Below are 23,975 nucleotides of genomic sequence, written 5' to 3' on the forward strand. Positions count from 1 at the left end.
AAACATCCTCCAACCCCAGTCATATGTACAAACCTCTTCCTAAGAAAGAAAGATCCTGCTTGTTTCATCTGTGCTCCCGTTAGGAGATGTGGAGTTCATCATCGGGCTTCTCTATTCTCCCTCTGACTCTGCATTGATCTTTTTCACAGGCTGTATCCCCAGGGTCCACGTGCTCACCTTTACACGTCCACATGAGGATCCTGCTGCCCAGGACTCATGATCTCTTACGTGCTGTATCCTGTACTTCACCTGAGCACCAAAAGGCCTTCACCAGCTCCGTGGAGCGTGCTCTTGCAAGTGCTCCTATCTTCCTTCTACAGAGAAGTGAACTGCTTACAGAAACTTTTCATCTTTTTTTCCCCTTATTCTTTCTGTTCTTTGTTCCACACACAGCTATTAGATGACACTTGGAACAGGATTCGTGGTGGTGTTAAGAACTGATCTAGTTCTACCCTCACGCCGCTAACATACCTGGTAAGTATTCCCAAAGCACAGCATCTGGAAACACCACCCAGAAATAGTATGAACAGAAACAAGAAAATTCTTTTCCTTCCTAGTCCTATCTGACAACAAAACTAACCAATAAGCAGTTCCTGAAGTAAGCTGTACTCACACCTTCACTGCTTCAGCATTTAAAACATACATATCTCTAGCCTAAAATGCATGTATTTGAGTCATACAGGAAATGAAATCATCAGTGTCAAAATGCGGGACCTCTCCTGTAGTCTGCTAATGCTATAAGCTGTTTGGCAGGTTAATGTTCCTTTTCCTGGTTAGGACAAGCAGCTCAAATCCACTCAACACAGTTGGTCACTGATGGACTGGATTTTCATTCTTTCCAGGTACTGTAACAAGAGGTGCAAGGATTATTAAGGGGTTTAAGGCCAAAAAGGAGAGCATGTGTTAGTAAAACAAAGGAAAAACAGAGGGAATAATCACACAGAAGAAAATGTCCTTGGCCACATGAAAGTCATCGCTGCGTGAGCCACTGTACATCGCAGGGCCACAAGGTGGCCCTACGAGTTCTCCTAAGCTTGCCAATATTACCCTGCAGAGGTCAGGGAGAGCCTGCTCACACACTACACAGCTAACATCACCGTGAACGCTCTCCGTTAACACTGGAGAGGCAGCACAGGGTAAGTAGGACTAAACCTAGCGTGAGCAGAACATGACTAGATTCTGTTCCTCACGTTCCAAACTAGCTCCAGTGTGGTATTTCACTCCCCCTAAGGGAGAAGATCAAATGTGCATGTGGTTTTATATCCTGGTTTAAACTGTAATTCCAGTTAGACTGCAATAAATGTAGAAGTTCTCTTCCTGGATCCTAGCAAACCAGCTGGCTGTTTGACTCCCGTTCAGCAAGAGTCTGATCCCAGGCGAGTCTTTTGGAAGGATCCCTTGGAGATATATTAGAAGATTTGAGTTTTTACATGGTGGGAAGTGCAGAAACTCCTCCTTCTACAGTTCAGTGGTGAGTAAACATTTCATTCTTATTGTAGCATCCTCAGTAACTGGGCTAAAAAGGAGAGAAAAAAAAAAATGAAGCCCTGTAAATACACTCCTTCAAAAAGATCTGCCATGATGGATTAAAAAAAGAAAAGGATTGTTCCAAAGAGCGTTAACAGCTGTTCCCCTCGTAATTTAATGAGACCAATGGACAAACCTTTCCAATGGACAACTGCAGATGAGCAAACAATCAGTTTTACACAGTGCAGCGATAGCATCATTGCCATTCGCATCAGCGTTGTAAGAGGTTCACTGAAAGGCCTGATCATCACTGCCATCATTCTGCCTTGCCAGCATGGCAGAATGGCATAGCAAGGGGAAAGGTTTCTACAGATTGTGTTCTCTGACTTCCTTACAGCTTGGGAGTAACTGGGGGGCATCCGCCCCCGACACCCCTGCCAATCCTCTGACAGGTGTTGAAACACTTAAAAGAGATTTCTCAGAAAATTCATCTGTACCGTAGTTTTAGTCCAGTACGAAAACATGTTAGCAGATAAGGAAAGAAACTGAAGTGAAATGATAATTAAAAAGAATTAACCGATTTTATAGCACTTACAATGACAACAAGTTTACCTCCAACTCCAGCTAAATTTGTATGCTTTTTTCCTTTACTTACTTGAATTTAAAAAAAAAGGTTTTCTCACCCTTCAAACAATGTTATATAAAAATGTACACATATCAGCTGCCCTATTTATAAGATTTCAAATGCTATAATGTGAGACAGAACTATAGTTTATAAGCACAGCAAAACAAGGCACCGTGTCTAAATGACCACCGTAACTATTTAAGTGAAAGTAGTAAGAGCACATACTTCCTTTCCACCCCATGCAGACTCCTGAAGGGAGTGCTGAGGAGACCTTACCTTGCAAGGACTTCGGATGCCTGCTGGGGTGGTGGCAGTCCAGCTGGTGACAACAGAGTCTCCATGCTGCCTTTCACGGCCTTCATAGCTAAGGCAACATCACTTCCCAAAGGCCCATTGGAAATCAGTCCAGTCTGAGTTGGGGAGAATGAAACAGGAAACTGAAATAAAAACCTGCCAGGACAAGACAAACTAATCTTTCGATATGATTTATTTATAACAGTAAAAACTAAAATTCATCAAGTTCCAGGGTGGGCCTCACTAAATGCAAGTTCTTACAGAAACTTTATGGCCTTTACCCACAATGTAACGCAGCAAGAATGAAGTCTAAAATATTAACAGGATACGTATGTTGTTTTATGTACTCCAGCTGAATTAGTTTGCTTTATTTTTGGTCTGGTACATTATTTTATGGGCTTTCAATTTATTACAAGCTACTACATTTTACTATTTTATTTTACTATTTTACTTGAGCTCCTGTTTCTTAATCATGACAAAAGCTTTCTTTTTGTCTTTTTTTGTTGTTGTTAAGGAATGGTCAAGTAACTCACTGGCACTATCCACCTCGGGGTTATCATGGGCTGGGAAGACACCTACAAAAAGCAAACAAATGCTCATTAGAAAAGATTGGAAGTAGCTGAGAACATTCTCAAAACAATGTTGCCTCCCAAAACAATCCTGCCTCCCCAGACAATCTTGGATATTTGTCCATTGCTAGTCTTTGTACCATGCTAGTGATTAGCTACAGATGATGTGACTTCACACCAAAAGGTAAATGGCACCCATACAGCATGCAGCTAATGCCCGCTCGCTCACAGAAAGTCACTGATAGCAGTTTCAGCATAGCTCTCCCTTCCACAAAGCAACTGAACCCATTATTTTTTCCTGCTTTGTGGACAAAGTTAAGAGAGAGCACGCTTCTGTGAACAATTTAAAGGTCCTACTCCTTCCCCTTTTTTTTGGTGCACGCAGCACAACTCCTTTTTCACTGGCACAGATTATAAGAGGTTTTTTATCTATATAAAAGTGTTGATTTGTATTAAAAGTTTACTTTTCAAGTATTTATTTTTTATATATAAATACAGATATATATGTCTGTGTGTGTATATACACATTTACATATAATTTCTGAAGTATTATATATACCCAAAAGCCTGAGAAGCAGGCTGGCACTTGCAGGTGTACTAAAATAAGCCTACAGGCACTTGTGGCACAGACACAAGTTAACTCTTCAGGTTCTTCCACTTCCGTTACAAAGCTGTAGGGTCTACAACCCTAGGCCAGCCACCCTTCAAGTAGGGGGACACATATGCAGTGATCCAGGTCAACCACCACTTCACTGCTGCAGCAGATCCAAGCCTGGCACACAGATACTAAAGCCAGAAGACAGTTTATGAGTAAAAACCACTGTACATGTGAAGGAAGAAGTTTAGTTTTGAAATACAGTTACCCGAGGTGTGGCTTCTGTAAAGTCAATTAGATTCTCTGTCAATGATGTTAAGGAAACGTCCTGGTCATCTGGAGTGCTCTATGGAATAAATCAGTTTTGAATTGAATTCCTAGTAGTAACCAGACAGGTCTGCTGAATACTCTAGTGGCTTCCCAAGTTATAGACCAGCGTCCTTCTTGCACACCACTGCTTATCAGGTCTATTTTCTCAAATCTTTCCATATGATCTTTTTTACTAGCCTTTTCATTTCACTTACTGTCATCAACATACTGGAAACAATGTCGTGGCCATGTAAGCTGTGAAACTGTCCCATTCTCCTATGCAAAGATAGGGTACTGCGCCATTCGACAACAAGGTCAGCGAGGTCTGTGAGCTGAGCATTTGAACTCAGATGAAATTGGTAATTATTCAGTGGGATCAGCTACATAATACTTGTTTAGAGGAATAAAAGCTAAAGGGCACAGTGCTTTAGTGATCCAGAATAACCCCTCAGTCTGCTGAATGAACAGCAGAGTCCAGTGTTGAACTCCCTTTTTCTTTTGGAGAGGGACGAAGGAAAATTGACCCCCAAATTACTATGTGCACTTCATGGACTCCAGTTAAAAATTAGCTTATCTTTAAGGTAACCAGAATACAATTAAACATTTCAATTTAAACTTTTCCCTCTGTGGTTATTTTGCTAGGAATTGCCTATGTCAGAATTTCACCCCTGCAGTCTCTTTCCTGGAGCACCAAATCACTGGGATATAAGAGGCTCCCCACCATTGTGAGGAAAGCAATCAGTTTAGAAAAATAAGGCAAAGAACCTGAAAGGACACTCAGAAATGGCCTCTCACTGTACAGAGAGATCTGCACAGTGTCCCCATCTGCTCCAGAAAGCACTCTTTGGCATTCACCAAGGACTGGCATTCATTGAGTTATGAGAGGCATGCAGCAAGGTCTGCTGTGCTTGCCTGGAGGCATCGGTAGCTCAGAACGTGACACACAGAAACCTTCCAGGCTGGCAGGTGGTGATACCTTTGAAACAGCAGCCTCCTCAGCTGGAGCCAGACTAGCTGGAATCAGCAGGTCCTCATGGTTAGAGGCAGCATTGTCCTCATTTAACGCATTACTGAAAGGAGAAAACATTCTCATCAGCACACTGCTTGGATAGCATGAAACAGTGCTGCTTCCCTGATAGCTCAACCCAAAAATTCAACACCAGTTCCATGTGAGGCAGACAAAAGACTGGCATTTGTGAGTATGTTGAAGTAAATACCTTCCAACTACATCTGCAGATTACTGCTCTTTCATAGTTTCAGCTACAGCTGTGTATAGATCCAACAATATCAATGTCTTCTATCGCAAAGGAGCTTCTTCAGCCCTTGTTTCTAACTCACCTGAAGCCTTCCCTGCCATCCTCTTATCCTCCTCTTTAGAGCCAGGGGCAGCAGGATCTCGGATATTTCAGTCATTTCAGAAGATGAGAGAGATTCGCTTACTGCTTGCTAGGATACTCACCCTGAGGCCTGGCCTACACTGATTAGCTGTTGTAACAGTAATTAAAGATGCATTGGTAAACCTGCCTAGTTAGATGTAGCCTAAATGCGCAGCAACTCTTCCTCATCCTTTCAGACCTGTTCATGATAATCTCCATGTGGTTCCCTTGCCCCAGAAACCTGTTTCTCCTGAATCACTTACAGAACAAAGGTGTTCAAGGCAGGGGTTGCTTTCAGCAGCTCTCCTGGGTCTTGAAATACTGGACTGGTTGCTGGGGGACTACTCTGTGTTTTGCCTGACAGGAGAATGTTCCTGGCACAAAACAACAAAACAAAACAAAATCAGGTACAACCTTCCACAGAAAGGAATTGCTTGTTACAGCATATTTTTTGAGATTGGTAGGCGTACATTTTATTCAACATCCCCATACGCTCTTTGAGGTCTGACACATGCTCATCTTCATAAATGGTCAAGAAATTGCATGTTGTAACCCTTTAACTTTTTCAATGCCTGAAATCCCACTGGAACTAGCAATCATTTGAGATTCAGTAACTCTTGGGAAATCAACTGTCAGTGTCAGATTTTTGTACACTATTTTTTTTTTTTTTTCCACTAGAAAACAGCTACTAGAAAACAGACCCATCCTCTCTTCCCACACTGAAGTTGTTCACGGGTCAGAAGTAACTATAGTGATTGAAGCTGCTGTTGGAACAATGTTCATGAAATTAAAGTATGGGAGAATAAAGATATAGTTGTATATGTATTTTATCATACTGTATATGATAAAACTTAGCAACTATAGCGCTTGCTGCTTTTCATTTTAAAAACACTTCACACTCACCAGGTTAAGTTACACTATGCAAGGCAAAACACAGTGATCACTGAGGCACTGAAAGACCACACTGAACTGCAGGTTCTCAGTGCTGTACTTGGGAACTAGATCATGTGTTTCTTCCAAATCTGTTCAATACCTGGCAGCAGCATCCTGAATATTGGAATTCTTGACACCTGTCAGGCTGTCTTCTCTTACAACCTGAGAGGAAAAAATGAACAAAGATATAAATTTCTGATACCTGTGTCAGTTCTGGTATCTTGTGTCAGTTCTGAGATTCAGAGAAGAGCCAAGTGCCTCCCTCCCAGCACGAAAGTGTGCTGTTCATCTACTGCTCAGGGACTTAAAACATCAATTCTATGTGAAAACTTCAGTGCAAAAATAAAAATAATTCACCAACGTAGCCAAATAAAATACCACTATTTGCTACAGAATTTACTAGAACATGCTAGAAGCATAGTCTTAGTCACAGAATCCCAGAATAATTTCTTGGGTTAGAAGGCGACCTTTGGAGGTTATCTGGCTCAATAACCACTCAAACCAGGGCTTGTTCAGGGCCTTGTCCACCTACATGTTGAGTATCATCAAGGATGGAGATTCCTCCTTGGGCAACGGTTCCAGTACCTGACCGATATTACTGTGAAGAAAGGCTCTCTTACTCTACCTTGGACTTTGGCTCTCGGAGCATCCTTATCTGCAAGGCACCTTCTCCAACACCAAGCAATTGAAGAGAAATAAAAACTTGTGAGAATGTCACAGTCCTTATCGGCTGTGTATTTACCTTGTGCCCTGCTTCTGCGTGGGCCTTCAGGATATTGCTTTTGATATCTGCTGGAAGCCACGTTGCTGCTATGATGGGGCTCTCAATTGCATTGTTAAGACATTTATCTGTCAACTTTACCACTTCATCCTAGACATGAAAAAAAATCTTTATTAGAAGCAGCTCCCACACGGAAAAGTCTGGGCTGAAGTTTACTAACGTCTCCAAATAACAAGGCTCCAAGTGAGAGGAAAGTCAGCAGATTTATACTGAAATGAAAAAGCAATTTTTTCCTTTATTTTGGAACTTGGTTGTAAAGTCACAGCAAAACGCAAAGTAAAGGTGCAAAGTGCTGTGCTAAAAATACAGCATGCAAGAACTGAAGTGGAGCCTAAATTTGTACCCTAGTTTACTGCTAGGAGATCAATATAGCAGCCATCATAGTGTATTGTATCATACCAGTATAGCCTAACTATAAGTTGATAATTTACTCTCAAATGCAAGTTGGGCAGATTCTTACCTTAAAATCCACTTACAAATTAGAACAAGTTTAATGTGCTATCAGCTACCTCTCCCATCACCAGGAGATCAGAGCAAACGGGCAGCCAGATACGTAACGAAGACAATTAAAAATGAGATACCTTGCACTACAGTATATTTCATTACGTGAATTGCATTTCTTAATTATAAAATGTTAATTAAGCATATAATTGCTATTTGATTAGGGACAGAAGTTAATTAACTGAATGGAAACTAAACTTTGCAACCTTTCCTCTCGGGGTATGACTCAGCAGGGGGAGACAGAGCCCTGCCTGCCTCGCCATACGCCTCGGCCGCTGGCTAAGGCAGGCTCTTCCCTGGAGGCCAGGGCTGCATTCCCACAACGCGCCCCAGAGCAGGGACAATCCTGCTTGCACGAACTGCAGCGTGCCCAGAAGGAATGAAGCCCACTGCACAGAGACACAGCACGGGACTGGTGTTAAAAGAGGTGAATACCTGTCCCCCACACAGCTCTCCATCCACTTTTAGCTTTTTTCATTCACTGGAAACGCTAGTGAGAGCTTCTAGGTATTTGGCCTTTAGAGAGGGGAAAAACATTTCCTTTTCTTGTCTCCCTCTAAATCACCTTTTGGGGTATACAAATACGAACTTACGAGATTATCTAAAGGAGAACCCATTTTAAAATTTTGACCCCAGTCAGCAATGAACTTTGCAAAATATTCAAGGGTCACTGTCAACGTAGAAAGGTATGAGGACCAACAACCAGCGCTGCTCATGACTACTGCTAGCAGATATTAAGAGCTGCACATTCACATAATTCACGAAGACTAACAAAACAATTATTAAACATTTAAGTGTTTTTATTTTAGAGAAGCTGCTGGAATTGCCAAAGTCTGTAATAATTAAAACTAAATTATTATTATTATTTGTACAGTTGCAGTACCCAACTGTGATTAGCCTTAAATCCTTACACTGGACCTCACTGAACCAGATGCTGTATATAACAGCGCCTGCACGGAATTTCTAAGGCATTATTCCAGTACCAGTGATATAGTAAATTTGATTACTTTAACTGAGCACATCAGTACAGTGGTGCTTTAAGCACCACTATGTGGTTTAACTTGCTCTCAGCTTCCTCCACCTGAACAACCAGTTTAATTAGCTCACTCTAGTCTTTTAGCGATTAGGTTCCCAACTTTTGAAAAGTTTAGTACTATTAAGAATTATGTTAATGTAATCAAGTATAAGTTCTATACCACCAAGGAAATATTTCCATCAATGCTAAAGGTACATTTTTCTCGATCTTTTTTCTCTTTTGTGCTTGAAAAAAGCATTGGGTTTACTGCTGTTTTTTTTTTTTTTTTTTTTAAATAGAAAGAACATGTAGCTAAGAGGGGAAAGCATTTGGCACCTGATAACGCCTCAAGATGTCTAATTTGCAAGACATTTCAGTTGTTCACATAAAACAGTAAAGCTGCCGGGGTTTGTCAATATTCTAGCTCGTTACGAATTTTTATTGTTTCCATGTACTAGACAAACTATATTTGTACTCTGTTCTTCAATCAAAATATGGAACTAGGCAGCGATGTAAAAAGGGAAGGAAAGATTAAAGGCAGCAGCAAGGGCGTGCGATCCCTGTCCTTTGTGCTTCTGAGCAGCGTTCCTGGTGCCACTGAAAAATCACTTTGTGCAGGGAGATGGAGTCTCATACAGGCACATTCTGGAGCAAGTTCCACGTGTTTACAGATCCCAACGAAATCAGAAAAAGAAAACCCTCATGTCCTTGCATCTCTGACTCTGGAGCAGACTTCAAACACAGGCAAACAGGGTCAACCTTTTATTGTTCATTTCACTTCAGAAGCTGATGAAAGCGGAGCGTCGGTGTATTTAAGAGCTATTTGCTCTCTTTTGTCAGATCTGGTCACTGTGCTAGTGAAAGCTGGGAAAGGACAAAGTCACATTCTTCCATCCCAACAGATTTTGGCAGGGAGCAGCAGTGAAGAATGAAGCCATTCATTTTCCCCTTTCCAGTTCTCATTCTGGAAAGATTTCTCTCTTTCTCTAAAGAACACGTATAGCTAGATAAATATTTCCCTATCAAAGAAATCAATCAAGATTGGTTGACTGCAAGTATAGAATTATGTAAAGATGATTGTAAGACCATCTCTGACCCCCTGATGGAAAATAAAGATTTTTAATTAACAAAGCTGAAGTGAGCAGTTCATTGGCATTTGATAGCATCACTTATGAAGTTCAGGATGCAGCTCTGCCTTCATTAGCAGAAAGCCAATGCTTTCCCCCAACGCATTTCACCAAACCTTTTACGTGCTGTAACTGTTTCTATATAGGTAGGTATCTTACCCACTGGTAAAACTTAAGGGAGGTTAGACATGCTGAAATTTCTAATCATGCACTTTCAGAGAGAACACTGTAACACTGCGTTCATCTGAAGTAACAGCAAGCTCCAGGATCTAAGCTCATTGCAAGGTTTTAGTGGATATATTGCAGTCCCATTCAGTTCAGTCAGAAGAAGATGCCATAAACACCTCTTTTACAAATAGATTAAGAAATAAGTGCAGGAGGAGAGCCAATAGTTACATTTTGTAACAAACACTGTAAGTGGAAATTTATGTTTTTTCTAAAGCAGCCTTCAAAAGCAGGAAACAAAGTGTTTTTAATAGTTATTCTTAGGTCACTCTTTTCAGGACTCATTTCCAAACCATCAGCCTTCAACTCTAATCACAACTGGGTGTGCTCATTTAGTGCTACTGTAACCTACCTGTCTTTGCAGTTTGAAGCACACAGAATCTAACATATAGAGACAGTCTCTAATCTTTGTCTACCTTTCTAAACAAACACTCTCAAGTGGCCTCTTGGTAAGCTACATCACAGGCTGAAAAGCTTTATTCAATCTTTTCTACCCGAGGAAAACCACTGATGATCTACTCTTACGTAATACAATTTGCACTTCCTTCTTGAAAGCTGAAGTCTCTTTTACCCAAAGAAAGAATCATATTGGCATACACATCACGTACTTCTCCGTTATGCAAATGTTCTGGCTCTCTAATCAGGTTACTATCACCCCAGTATCTGCAGCCCCTAATATCCAAAGTTACTCGGCGCCTCATATGACAGCAGCTGGGTAACTGTGACTGTACTGTATTGGCAACTGTTTGTTAGATTACAGGAATCTTATCTTGCTTACTATATATCAGCCACAATTTAAAAAACACTAAGACACTTTTGCTCCATTCTCTCCATTTAACCAATTAAATGTTTTTTCCCCTCTCTGTCTGAACTAAAATGGAGCTCAACAGGCAAAAATACTCTGAAATAAACTCTGTTCATTTGCTTTAGTTTATGCAGAGGCATCATTTCGGCATAACAGGACCTTTAGGCTACTGATTAATCTTCTTAGAGACTTGTTAATCTTTGTAATGCACTCACCAAGCAGAGAGGTGCACAAGGCATCCCTGATAGCAGTCCTTAAAGGGGACATGAGCCAAACAGCCTGCAGCACCAAGCATACCAAAGCAGCAGCCTTCTCTCACACGGAGTGAGGGAAGAAATGCTCAGGAATGGGCTTAGCCTGAGCACATACCACTAAACACCTCTCTTGGCACCTGATTCATTTTAGTATTGAAGGAGCAAGAAAAATCATAGCTGCTTCACTGAAAGCTAGATAAATCCTCAGGCCTCCCTGCAAGGGAGGGTAGTACAAACAGATAATACTGCCAGGTGTTTTACTCTCTCTGCTGGTTCAAAATACAATAAAGCACCTAAAGCTTTAACACCAGGGGAAGCAGAGTAAGGGAAATCTAAATTCCAAATTTTTTAAAGCTCATTAAAAAAACAGAATAATATCCTGCATGGGTGCAGTTGTCTGATAACTGATGAATCTATGAAAGTTCACTGCTGTTGTAAGGGAGGATCCTGTCCTCTCCATCCCTTCTAGCAACACTACTTATTTTCACCGTGGCTCTGGTATTTCTTTGACCCCTTCCATGAACCTATTTAACTTGCTATTTAACAACTTAAAAACCCAATGCCTTAACAAAAAGTTCAAAACAAAAAAGGCAAAAAATTTTTTGTTTGCCATTTTGTACGCTACATTGGTTCACCGAAACATGCAATGACTCCTGGAGGTGACAGAGGAGAGAAAGAAGCTGGGGAAAGAAGCACAAAGAGGAGCAAAGGAGAAGAGAGCCCTCGCCTGTTCAGGGCACTGAAGCTTGTACTTTGGCTCAGCTGCCCGTGGAAATGCAGCCTGACTTGCTCAAAAGGATTTATGAGAGTGCTAAATCAAATCACATCACTCCTCTCTGTGTAAACACACAGAGCACTAACACCTACGTCAGAGAGCAGGTAAAAACTGGTTGCTTAACAGGAGGGACAGATCACTAGCAAACTTGACTCAAAACAAAATGTCAAAACAGCATTCTGGGAGGGTCACCAAAGGCAACTGAAAAACACCAGGAAAGCAGCTCACCCCCTCAAAAAAGAAGGTGAACTATACAACACCGTACACTTAGTAACCTACAGATGAAGACAACTAAGGAAGATTTCAAGCGTTTATGACTTTCACTCCCATTGATTTTAGAAAATTTCACCAGGCCGCAGCCTGCATACATGCACATGCACCTTTTCCCCCCCATCTTTATCTCACTGCCCTGTCACACACGTTTATATATAACAAAGCATTTGTATTCCCTTTGCTATCCCCCAATATTACTCACGCATATTCTTAAAAATCTTGCAAATGGCCCAAGGGAAGTGGAAGACTTTTCAGAATGATCTGAACAAAACTCAGCGACTCTGCTAGGAGGAATGAAGCCCAGGTACCTGTACATTTATGTTTACATTGGGACGCTCAGTTGGCACGGGGCTGCTGCGCTCTGCCTCCAGCTGTTTCAGTTTTAGGAACGTGTCTTCAAATGCTGAAAAAGACAGAAAACATATCATCATCCTAATGTAACTGTGGAGTTATTTGACTTGTAACTTGCATTCTTCCCGAACACTAGTTATATGGTTTTAAAGTTATGGAAAAAAGCGCAGGGATGGGGGAAGCTACTTGCTCAACTATCAATGCAACTTTCAAGCCCACAGACTGTACGTACCTAACCACACACTCTGCGCTCCTGCAAGTTCATTTACCCAGCCATCCTCACAGTGAACGAGCAAGCAGCAAGAGTTAATTGCTCAGATGGTTGCACTTCACTTCACTGTATTTGTGCCTAAAGTCAGATACCGTGAAGAACCGTGACTTTTCCCTTGTACTTCTGTCCTTGGAAGTAAGCTGCTTCCAGCTGAAACTGGGAGAGCTGACTGACTTTGTTGTCCCCGTGGTGAGTAAAACTGTCCTTATGCATATAATCTAAGGGAGCTTTCTAAAACACTTGGATTTTTCTAAGGAATCAACCTCATAACAACCTAATCAGTTAACTTTGACCCCACATGTCATGATAATAGGGAAAAATCTTTAAGTTCGCTTACGATCAGAGTCTGCTTTTTCAGCAGCAGTTTCCTTTGTGCCAGGATGAGGGCAACTAACAGCCTCTTCTGAATCTCCTGTTGCCAAGCCAGCAACTGGACGTCCTATGGTGTCATCAACACAAGTTTCTGGCAACTCCGTGCTGTCTAGCAAATCAACAAGAGGTACACTGCAAAGGCAGAAAGACGGGCAGAGATACGCAGAATCATGTTACCGCTCTTCCTGTAACATGAAAAAGCTTTAACACATGCAATCTCTTTTTCAAGCTGTCTTCTGGTAACCAGACACATTCTATAAAAACTGTTTCAGGTAACTAAATAGACATTGGCTTTCAGTGAGTTTAAAAAAAAAAGGGGGGGGGGACGGGACACATTTCATGTCTGTAGAAGTGACTTCATAACAGAACAGGTCCACATGGCCTACTGCTTCAACACATAGCAGTGGAAAAAGTGAAGAGAGGAGGGAAGTTTTTATCCATTAAATAGACTTTTTGGAACAAACATCTGAAGTTTTTCTAACAAACTCAAGGTACACTTTAGGATTCTTACATGAGAAAAAGAAAAGTTAGGGGGAGGGAACTTGATAGTGTTCACAAAAAGCTATTTGTACAACACTTCACCCAACACTTGTAAGCAGAACAGAGGGCAGAAGGGTGCACTCCATAGGTCTGATTTGACACTATGTTATGCTTAGGCATACCTATAACTAGTTTCAGTTTTATTAACTTGGGCAGAGTCATGAATGAAACCACAATATTTTAAGTGAACCGCAGCATGTACTCTGTACCCTGTTAGGATCACTTGTTTCACCTCCTTTGCTTTCTAATGGGAACGTCTCCTTTTTATTCTGTCCTACCATCTGTATTTACAGTGAAAATAGAAAAACAATTATAAAAACAAAAGTTATATTATGATGCTTATGTTGCGCAAACAGTCAGCAATCTCATCTGCCTCTTCAAAGTTCAGGAACAGCTAAAGCAATCCTAACAGCAAACTAACAAATATGGAAACAACAACTACTGCAGAACATGATGTTTAATCAGACAACCTGTGCATGCAACTGTAGTTTGATTGTCACCCATTTCAATCAACAATCACACTTACATACAGTTTGGTTGCAATACTGGTTTAAAAAGAAAAATCTATCAGTTTTGAAATTCCTGTCCCAAACATGAGAAGAATGATACCAAGCAAGGACCCACCACAACAGAACTTACCCTTTTGCACAGACAGGGATGCTTCCTACTTGACAGTTTAGACCAGCTTCTCCCTTACTGCTAACGGGTTAATGCCCCCTGCCTCCCTCCAGCCCCCGAAATTTGGAAGCCAGCCCCCTGTTGTCACTAGAGGCTCCAGGAAAAAACTACTCCCCCCAGCTCAAGCACCCAAAAGAATCCTTCCAATGTTAAGTATATACCTCTGAAACACATTACAGGATATCACTGTTTTAGTGCTAATAATGTACAAATCATCCTAAGACAATTAATTGCTGTGAGGCAAACTGAGGTCACTTGCTTGATTCTCTTAAAGCAGTGGAGTAAGAAGCTACTAGCAAAGCAAATAATAGGAAACTTTTCCATCTACTGTACAGCCTCTCTGTGCAAAACTAATGGGAAACAGCAAGCAGCAGATAGTCTTGCGAAGGAGGACTGATGGACACATAGAATTTCCATTATTAGAACCAATAGGCAGGAATAGATGCTCTTCCAATTGGGGCAACAAAGAAAGTGAGACTGAATCCCATACCTTACTATCAGAGGATGCCCATGCATGAGAGTGAAAATGTTTTATAATCTTCACATGAAGCCAACACTTTTCCTCCTATTTTCTGACAGTTTTCTGTAAATAGCCTCCCAAACGTTTAGTATGACAACAAGTATAGGAAGTTCAGATTTTGCCTGCAGGTGCTGATGCCATGCCATGTTGAAGGAACTAGGTATAAGCTCCTATGAACTCCACATAAGAGAGGCGACGTAGAGCACCAGTAACACTTCTTTGTGCTCTAATCTGCTAATGCTTTTTGTAGCATTGCAGCACAGCGCAGAGAAAATTGGTGGAAAAATGAAGCTTATCTTCACGAGAAAATTGCTAGGATAATTACACTAGCCTAGCCTCCCCCCCAACAACAGCAGTAACATTTACTAGATGGACAAGAGAGTTGATTCAAAAACCCGCCTGCTAGAGATAAGGGCAGTCTTGAAATCTGGTGGCATATTCAAATGGCACACTCAACATCTAGTGTTGCTCCAAAAGCAGCATACTACTTGCATTAAGGTGAAAGTTTGTAGAAAACCTTATTGCCATTTGTGCCACAGGCTGGAGGACTGGCTGAAGGCAGCAAGGACACCTGGGGTGAGTCCCTGCAGCTTCACCCCTGCATCACACCAGGGTCTCAGGAAAACTAAATGAATTTTAGGCAGACTCAAAAGAAGCCTTCTAAGCCAAGATTCAAGTAGGAATTGACCCCATTTTGCCTTCAGACCCACTGAAACACCTACTCAGCCACCCTGAGATAGGCAGTCACAAGAGGAAAGTCATACTAGGGAGACCCTCAGCCACCGGAACCTGCAGGCACGAACGATGAGTTCCCCAAAGAGCATTAAATTGTTTGAGGCCACCCAGATTCTTCACCCTATTCAGAGCATCAGCAGGAAGTCTACCATACAGGCTTCACAAATGGCCAGACTACAGAAGTAAAAAGCACAAGATACTATTTTCATCACTGCACAGAATTTCTAACTTCTTTTACAAAACACTGATGAACTGTCACGCCAATCATAAGGGAAATAATAAAAGGCTTCCCAGGAAAAATAGGATTTCTATGATAGTCAGTGTGCAGTACTCAAGAATGAAATGGGCATTAGCTTTCGACATTCCTGCATTTATCCACATACAAAGGGATATTTGAACTTTGCATAGTACTAAGTGCCAGGCTTTATGTCTTCAGAATCAACTTCTATCAGCGTATTTTAAGAAATATTCTGAGGGAAAAGCTGATAACTGATACCAGGAGTTCAAGCCATACCAATTATGAATATGGGAATAATCAAAGGGTTTTAGTGCATGGAAAGGTTTGTCAACCCACTGATAAATCACACAGAAATAGTTACATGCTCAGGGAACTCCCACAGTTAAGGGAGTTAGCTACTGCATTATTTTTTCTTTTTGCCTAACAAATGTATTGATATTAGTATGTACCACACAGCATACAATGCATAACATGACTAAGAAAGCTGTCAGTTACCAAGGGTATGATTTTTTTTAATTTCCTAGTTGAAAAGCAAAACAATACTTCATCCTAGTTTGTGAAATACAATCTGCAAAATACACAGTAACTATCCGAGTCCTCTGCAAAGGAGATAATTCTTTTGCAAGTAATCTAATTTGAAACAGCATGGAGCACCATGCAAACCAATTTATTTTTTCAAACTGACAGCGACACAGAATAGTTTCTCACACTGACTCTGCAAGGTAGTACAATAGTATGAAATTCTTTGTTCATTTCCTTCATTTTGGAGCATTCAATGTTGTACCTGAAGGTAAGAAGAGTAGTCAATTTAAGCCTGTCACCTTTTCAGATTTTTTTTCCCCCTAAACAAAAATGCCAAATATTCAGAAAAAAAGAACTTCCTTTTAAAGTGAGGAAAGTAAATGAAAAAAATCCTGGGGATGTATGATCCTACAAATGGATACTGTTCATACGCATTCCATTTCTAATCAAGCAGGCCGAGTCCCACATTCCAAGACTTCTGCTGTCTCCCATTTGTTTGAAGGTAATTCCAAATACTGACATAGTGTAATATATGCAAATTAACAACTACAGGAAAGGAAAGAACACACCCTTAAGGAAAAGGTGCTGGCTGCAGGACCTTTGTGGATATTGAGCAAAGATCTGTCACTGCTGTACTGTTTAGAAAGACATTCATGTGTTCCCCCAATGCTATTCTTAGAGCACGTGACCTGTCCCTGTAAAAATGCAGCTAGTGTGGCACAATTTCTCCATCTGCTATTGACAACTGTCACTTACCCTAGTGGAAACCAGGATAATAATTCTCCCTAAGTCAATGAAGTCACACTAAAATAAGCCCACCACAGAGCAAAATCGACACTCAGGATGTATGCAAGATTCAAAGCCACATGGCAAAAGCATGCAACATATACCATACTAAAACAAATAAATTCTAAAGGCAGATGGATTTCAGGCAACCAGGGCTGCATCCCCTTATCCTGAATCTGAACTAGTTCTGCTGTCATGCAAAAAGTCTACTACGAAAACTTCAGCCACAGCTTTAATTACCACACTGCAGGTGGCTGGGACACCCAGCCCTCTACTCAGCACTGGCGAGACACCCCTGGGGCGCTGTGCCCAGCTCTGGGCTTCCCAGGACAAGAGAAACAGGGACACCCTGGAGGGAGTGCAGCAAAGAGCCACGAAGACGATAAAGGGTCTGGAGCACCTGACATAGGAGGAGAGGCTTAGAGAGCTGGGACTCTTCAGCCTGGAGAAGAGAAAGCTCAGGAAGATTTTACCAATGTATATAAAAACCTGATAGGGGGAGTAAAGACAAGAGTCAGACTCTTCTGAAGGGAGCCCAGAGACAGGACAAGAGGTAATGGGCACAAACTTAAACACAGGATATTCCACTTAAACACAGGAGATTCCACCTAAACACAAGAAAAAAAACCAGCCCTTTTTTGCTATGAGGTTGGTCAAACACTAGAGCAGGTCGCTCAGAGAGGGTGTGAAGTCTCTGTCCTTGGAAATATTCCAAACCTGGCTGGCATGGCCCCGAGCAACCTGCTCTACTCGGCCCTGCTTTTAGCATGGGGGTGGACTACATGATCTTCAGAGGTGCCTTCCAACCTGAACTATTCTTTAATTCTATGATAGCTACACAAAACTTCTCTAATACCCAAGGAGTCAGCCACTACTTGCAGTGGCCTGACTGCTACATAGAATCGTAGAATCATTTAGGTTGGAAAAGACCTTTAAGATCATCCAGTCCAACCATTAACCTAACACTACCAAGTCCATCACTAAACCAATCAAGGGTAAAGTAATAATTAATTTCATGTTTCCTGGCTTGGTGGCTGGATTATTTTTTAATGAAAGTAAAACTAGAATAGAATCATTAAGGTTGGAAAGTACCTCTAAGATCATCAGTCCACCATCAACCCAACACCACCACGCCTACAAAACCATGTTCCAAAGTGCCACGTCTACGCATTTTCTGAACACCTCCAGGGATGGTGACTCCACTGTGCAACACAAGCACATCTGAACTTAAAACTCTGCAACAAAACAGTGACTTGTTATTGCAACAATGTTCTTGCATTTTAAATACAAAACTATCCCAAATTCCTCCAAGTTAGCAGTGGCTTCTCGCTCATCTGCGTAGAAATTTTATGATATTTTAAAGTTAAACCACCTATTTTCATTTGCATATTCTTACGCAACTTTATAAATAATAAACAAATAGGTTTGCTTTGCTCCATAAGTTTACAACATCCACCTTGCAAAATCTAAAACTAAAAATAACACAACAGATTGCTCTAATCACCCCTGTAGATCCCACAGATCTTTAATACATAGCTTGCATATCCTTTTTTCTTTTTAAGCAGAGTTGTAAAATAGAGACTCATACTTCATTAGCAATCTCTTTCCCCCTCTCAGATGCAAAGGTAAGGCCAAAATATGACGCCAAAGTATCTCAGGCAATATTAAGTTATGTCCTGATGAGACTTACTCTCTTGGTTCTTCAGGAGATATCCTGAAGACAATGGTTTTTTTGAAAACAATGGTTTTGTATTTCTGGGCTCTGTGGCAATGTGAAACTTATTCAAACACCTTCTTTATCCTAAAAGCCAAATATAAGTGAATTTTAAAAGCACTCTACCACAACTTTTCCTCTTTTTTAAATAGGAAAAGAATACTGCAATTTAAAAGCAGCTAATTTCAGAAGACACGTGAAAGCACAGTGTGTTCAAGGGTAAAGGTAGCTCTTCATGTTGTTAAACGCCCCCAAGAACAACAATGAGCCATGAAGCTGGAGTCTTAACCTCTGACTTAACAATTAACCTTGTGAATCATATGGTAGGACTGGTGTTTGTCAGGAAATATTTCTGTTTTATTTCAACTGGAGCACAGCAGCAAAAAAGAAAGAAAAATTTCTAGAAAACAACAAAAAAGATTACTCTCTGCCTTTTCAGGAATTCTGACAACTTTATTCTTAAGAAATTAAAATAATTCTATTCCATTTCCAAATAATATTTTTCAGAAGTGGATTTGTTAAAAAAAAAAAAAGGTTAGTTTTCAGATCAACCACCTATCTTAAGATATTTTTAAATAATCATGGTTCAAAAGGAGGGGCAAGTTACATCCTCTATCTCTCTACGATTTTTGAAACCACGTTATAACCCACTAGTTGCACGTATAGTTTTATTACGAATGTGACTTCCTGCAAGGTTCTCAAAGTTAAACCCAGCTAAAAAATAATAAAAAAAAAAATCTTTCAATCATTAAGAAAAACCTTAGCACAATTAAAAAGATATATAATACACTCATTTAATATAAGAGCGACGGGTGACATCTGGTCTATATGTTATTTTTTCTTTAAAGACTAAATACCAACAGCACAATATGCAGTGCCTTTGTAATAAAAGCTTTTTTCCCCCCTCTATAGTCAGCTTTGGGTCCGTTGTCCTTATCTCAGAGAAAGCTCAAAACATAGTTTTCCAGCCTTTGCTAGAAAGCAGTCTCAAGCTCCAGAAAGGCCCACGTCTCAGAGACTGGTCATGGTGGTTTGGACAGCATAGGCACCAGCACCGCTATGCATTCCCGCATTCTTCACATTGCGCTCATGGACAAAAGCGGTGTACTGTCCGTCCACAGCGCGGGTCCTCGGCGGGGCCCACGCGTCCCACGGGCTTCCACCACGTTGACAGCCGTCGGCAGCATCAAAGGGCCTGGATTATTGGGGAGTGGGAGGGGGCACAATTAGTAAACAGGTATGGATGAGAAAGAGGGTGGAAAAGTAAAACAAACATAAAGACAAGAAGATTGATGCGAAAAGGCAAGGAAAAAGGGCATTGCTGGAAGATAAATACTGAAGGGAAGAGGCATGCAAGTATATGTGTACATGACGACACTGTCAAATAAACCCCTTTTCTGCTCAGTATCATGCACATTTTTGCAGAAGTCTGAAATGACAGGTTAAGCTATCTCATGTATACATTGTCTACACTTACCAAATGAAAAGCACTTCACATTTCAAAGCACTTCACAAAACGGAGCAGGAACCATGCGCGTTTTACAGATGGGAGAAAATAATGTGATGGAGGCACAGACCTCCCAAGTATACAGCGCATTTTATTTGCAGGAAGCCAAAAGGGTTTAAGTGGCAGCTCTAAATGTACACCTGAAACAAGCATCTGTAAGCAACACCAGTTTTCAAAGCCACTGGAAAATGTAGATTCTAATGCAAGTTAGAAAAAAAAAAAAAAGGAGAAGAAAATAGAAGCTCGGAGAAATGAGCATTACTGTGCAGGAACAAACAGTAGAGCACACACAAATCATTCACAATATAGTTGACTAAGGGACTAAATACTACCGAAGAAGCTGACTGTAGCTATACTTGATTAACGTAAAAAAACTTAGTAGGAAAGAGAACCATTTTAAAAAAAGGTCACAATACAACCTAAGACCTTGCTTTCTAATTTTGCACATGAAGGCATAATGGTTCATAAATTTTAAATTTTGAATTCTTAAAATCAAAACCACAGAAATGCCGTGCAGAGTTATGGCTAGTCTATATCACAGTTGGAATAAAGTTCTCCAAAAGCCAGAAAGAGGAGCAGGGGAGAACACTCATCACTTTAAACAGTGTTGTGAAAAATATTTTTATGCAGGAGCCATTAGCTAGAAAACTGTAAGGTTTTAGGCACAAGCATCTCCAAAACAGCAGGGATAAGCAATTTACTGAAACATCCGAATTTTAAAAGACTTTAAAAAATTGACAAAGATCTGTTAACTGTTGTCTGTGTTGTACTAGGATCCTTCACTGGTATGTTTTCGGAGAGGCTGATGCAAAGTACAGTCAGGTATCAGAAAAGTACTTGGAAAAAAGCACTCTCATAAACTACTGAGGCATAGAAATTCCTAAAACAAAGGTATTCTTTCAGTTTAATGTAAAATCCTCTCTTTAATGACCCAAATCTAAACAAAGTGGAAACGTTGTTGCTGTTCATCTAGAAGGGTCCTGGACAGCCCCCAGCTCAAATTCCACCTTCTCATGTTCCAGAAAGCCCGGTTTAACACTCCCAGCCCTGCCAGAACAGCCAAGCAGCCAGCGCATGGGTTGGAAGATCACACACGTTAAGGCAGGGAAGCAGAAAAGCATGCAGGATTCACAACGATGGTAAATGATTAATGTTCAGGGATAGTCCTCCTTTAGAAAAGAGACAGGATTTATATAAAGGCCACCAATGGGTAAATTCAGAGTTTTGTTTTTTGTGAAACTTGCTGAGGAAGTGACCCATGAATACTGAAGGCTCCAATCCTCAACAGTTCATTACATTATTTTCCCATTTCTCTAATTTAACCAGTTAAGTGAAAGCTACATCCACTAGCAAGCAAAAACCCCCCACCCCTATTTATTCCACAGTAAGGAAAAAATTATTAATCCTTTGTCTCCTGTCCTATCTTAGCACAGAAACAGCTTCTTGACAAAAGACTTAAGTTAGAAAGACACTGATTGTGTTTTAGGCTTCCCAGCCTTGCAGCTAATACTCCAGACCATGCAGACCAGCAGTTTTCCCCGTACTGACAATTATACAGGGGAAAAGAAAAAAAAAAAAAAAAAAAAAAAGAATAAAACCACTAAAATCCTTCCTATCTGGCAAAGGACTTTCTACAATCTGTCACAATTGCTGTTGGCTGCTGCAGCATTAACATTCTAAATTAAAGGAAACATTAACATTAGGAAGGGATATAAGCTGCAAGGTAGCCAATACAGCCATCTGCCAAGCAGAGTACAGAAACTCAAGAGGTCGGGACCTTACTTCTAAACCCCTTCAATCTAACCATCTACAAAATCCCCAGTCCAAAAGATTTTGGTGTTCTCAACAATCCTTGGCAAACTCTCTCTAAAAGACGACTATTTTTCTGACAGGAAGCAAAGATAATTCATGCAGAAACAGGCCCATTAAAGACAGCAGCAGTTGAAAAGAGATTTTGTTAGCAGCATCGAGACACCAAGACTTAAGGTGCAATAGCCAAGTCACAGCCCCCGCAATAAATACATATGTTCTGGCAATTATATTAACCCCACTTCCCACCTAGGAAACCAGAACGTAGCTCAGTTGCTGACTCAGCTCCAAACTGTTGTCTTCTTCCTACAGCTGGATTTGCCCTTAATTACAGGCAGTACTGTTGCTAGTGAACAATAAAACTCCTTTGCCAGAAGACAACTGCCTTCAATAATAATAATATGTCTCTAAGAAACGTAACACATATGCTGTACAAGCATTACTCTCTCAACTGAAACTCATGAATTGCGAAGAAGCATGGGTCCTTTACGACATACTGTTTTGGGTTACATGCAGGTGTATTTTATATTCACTCCCACTCTTCTACAGAAAGGCTACATACTGCGGCAGCTGGCACGTAAACTTCCATTCCTTGACAATGTTAAGACAGACAGGCTCAAGGTCTTAATCCTAAACCAGGCGTACCAAGACCAAAACTGAAACAGATTGGCTACAGAGTCCTCTCTACTTCTGAACAAAAGCAGCAGGATTTCAATAAGCAACAGAAGCCTTGCAAATACTAGCAAGAATGCTGCAACGAATCAGATACCCAAGAAGAGCTGTTTGGAGCAAGAGTCAAACATTTCCAAAGGAAATACTGGTTTCTAGCACGCATCTTGCAATTAGACCAAAAGAACAAATATAGAACCATATTGAGAATGCTGAAGAATAAACAAACCACCACCTTTCACCCACCACCACGGAAGGAATCGAGCGATCAACAGGATCTCACCACAGACAAGGATAGATTTCAGATACTAGACAAATCAAGGGCAAAAGAAAGAAAAACAGCATTGATCATATGTTCTGATTGAAACGTCAATAAAATGCAACAGATAAAGCAGAATTATCATCCCCCTTATAATCTAAAACCCATAGTATTAAAAGTTTTTAATCAGTAAGATTTACAAAATTAAAGTATATTTGTCATTGCACTGTTAGAAAGAGGTACCATCTACTTTTAAGAGATACTGAAGCAAAGTAGGTTCATACGCCAGACAATGGGAGAAGGATCTTTTCTCTTGAGGGCTGAAACTGCTTAGGATAAGAGCTTTTGTGTCACTCCATTCCATCACTGCGGCTCCTGGAGTCTTGCAGAAACCAGAATTACCCTTCAAGGATAAGCCATACTGCTTCTGAAGTCACAAGAAGCTGAAGAAGTTAAGATGATGTGTGCACAAGTACTGGGTTGACACATGACAGTTTTGGTTTTGAAATAGTTTTGCAAGATAGAATTACTTCAAGAAAAGATAAATGATATGGTACATTTATCTTCAAACAAATCATCCTCGTTTTGAGATGCATCCAATCCATAAAACAAATACTTTGATTACAGGAAATCAAAGCTCTCATCTTCAGCTTGTGTCATTTTCCTCAAGCTTCCATTCTCCCCCAGATAATGAAAAAATCAGCTTGCTCCTCTCAAAAGGTTCAGAAGAGATTCACAAGGATACTGGTTTACAAGGTTCTGCATTTTGTTAAGGATCAAGGTAAGTCCTTGGGCCCCGTGATACCAAGCAAAGGGTTACAAGCAGTATTATGGCACATCAGAAGGACCCAGCTCTCTCCAAGACTTGAAAATGCTGTTCCTGATTTAATAATTTCTTCAGCCCCTGAAGAAATTTTCTTTCAGTTGGCAGTGCCTAAGCCTGTTGTCCTCACCTCCCCACATTACATTCACAGCAACAAATCAGCTGCATCATCACTAACTTCACTGTCAACTTACATTAAAGATACAAGGAAGGTGGCTTATTTAAGTGCACATAAAGAAACAGTCACTTGAATCACG

General features: G+C 40.7%; 1 protein-coding gene across 1 annotated transcript in view; it reads right to left on the reverse strand.

Annotated features, from left to right (window-relative positions):
• Positions 1–1,458: 1,458 nt before the first annotated feature.
• Positions 1,459–23,975, reverse strand: part of EPB41L5 (erythrocyte membrane protein band 4.1 like 5) — a 55,087-nt gene continuing 32,570 nt past the window's right edge. The window contains exons 16-25 of the mRNA XM_009492745.1: positions 12,884–13,050; positions 12,233–12,327; positions 6,911–7,039; positions 6,269–6,330; positions 5,499–5,609; positions 4,836–4,929; positions 3,819–3,896; positions 2,920–2,961; positions 2,369–2,502; positions 1,459–1,516 (exon numbers count right to left, since the gene is read on the reverse strand). Coding sequence (XP_009491020.1) covers positions 1,459–1,516; positions 2,369–2,502; positions 2,920–2,961; positions 3,819–3,896; positions 4,836–4,929; positions 5,499–5,609; positions 6,269–6,330; positions 6,911–7,039; positions 12,233–12,327; positions 12,884–13,050 — 970 coding nt within the window. The remainder of the gene's footprint in view (positions 1,517–2,368; positions 2,503–2,919; positions 2,962–3,818; positions 3,897–4,835; positions 4,930–5,498; positions 5,610–6,268; positions 6,331–6,910; positions 7,040–12,232; positions 12,328–12,883; positions 13,051–23,975) is intronic.

This window comes from Pelecanus crispus, chromosome 5, assembly GCF_030463565.1.
Source record: "Pelecanus crispus isolate bPelCri1 chromosome 5, bPelCri1.pri, whole genome shotgun sequence".
NCBI lineage: Eukaryota > Metazoa > Chordata > Aves > Pelecaniformes > Pelecanidae > Pelecanus > Pelecanus crispus.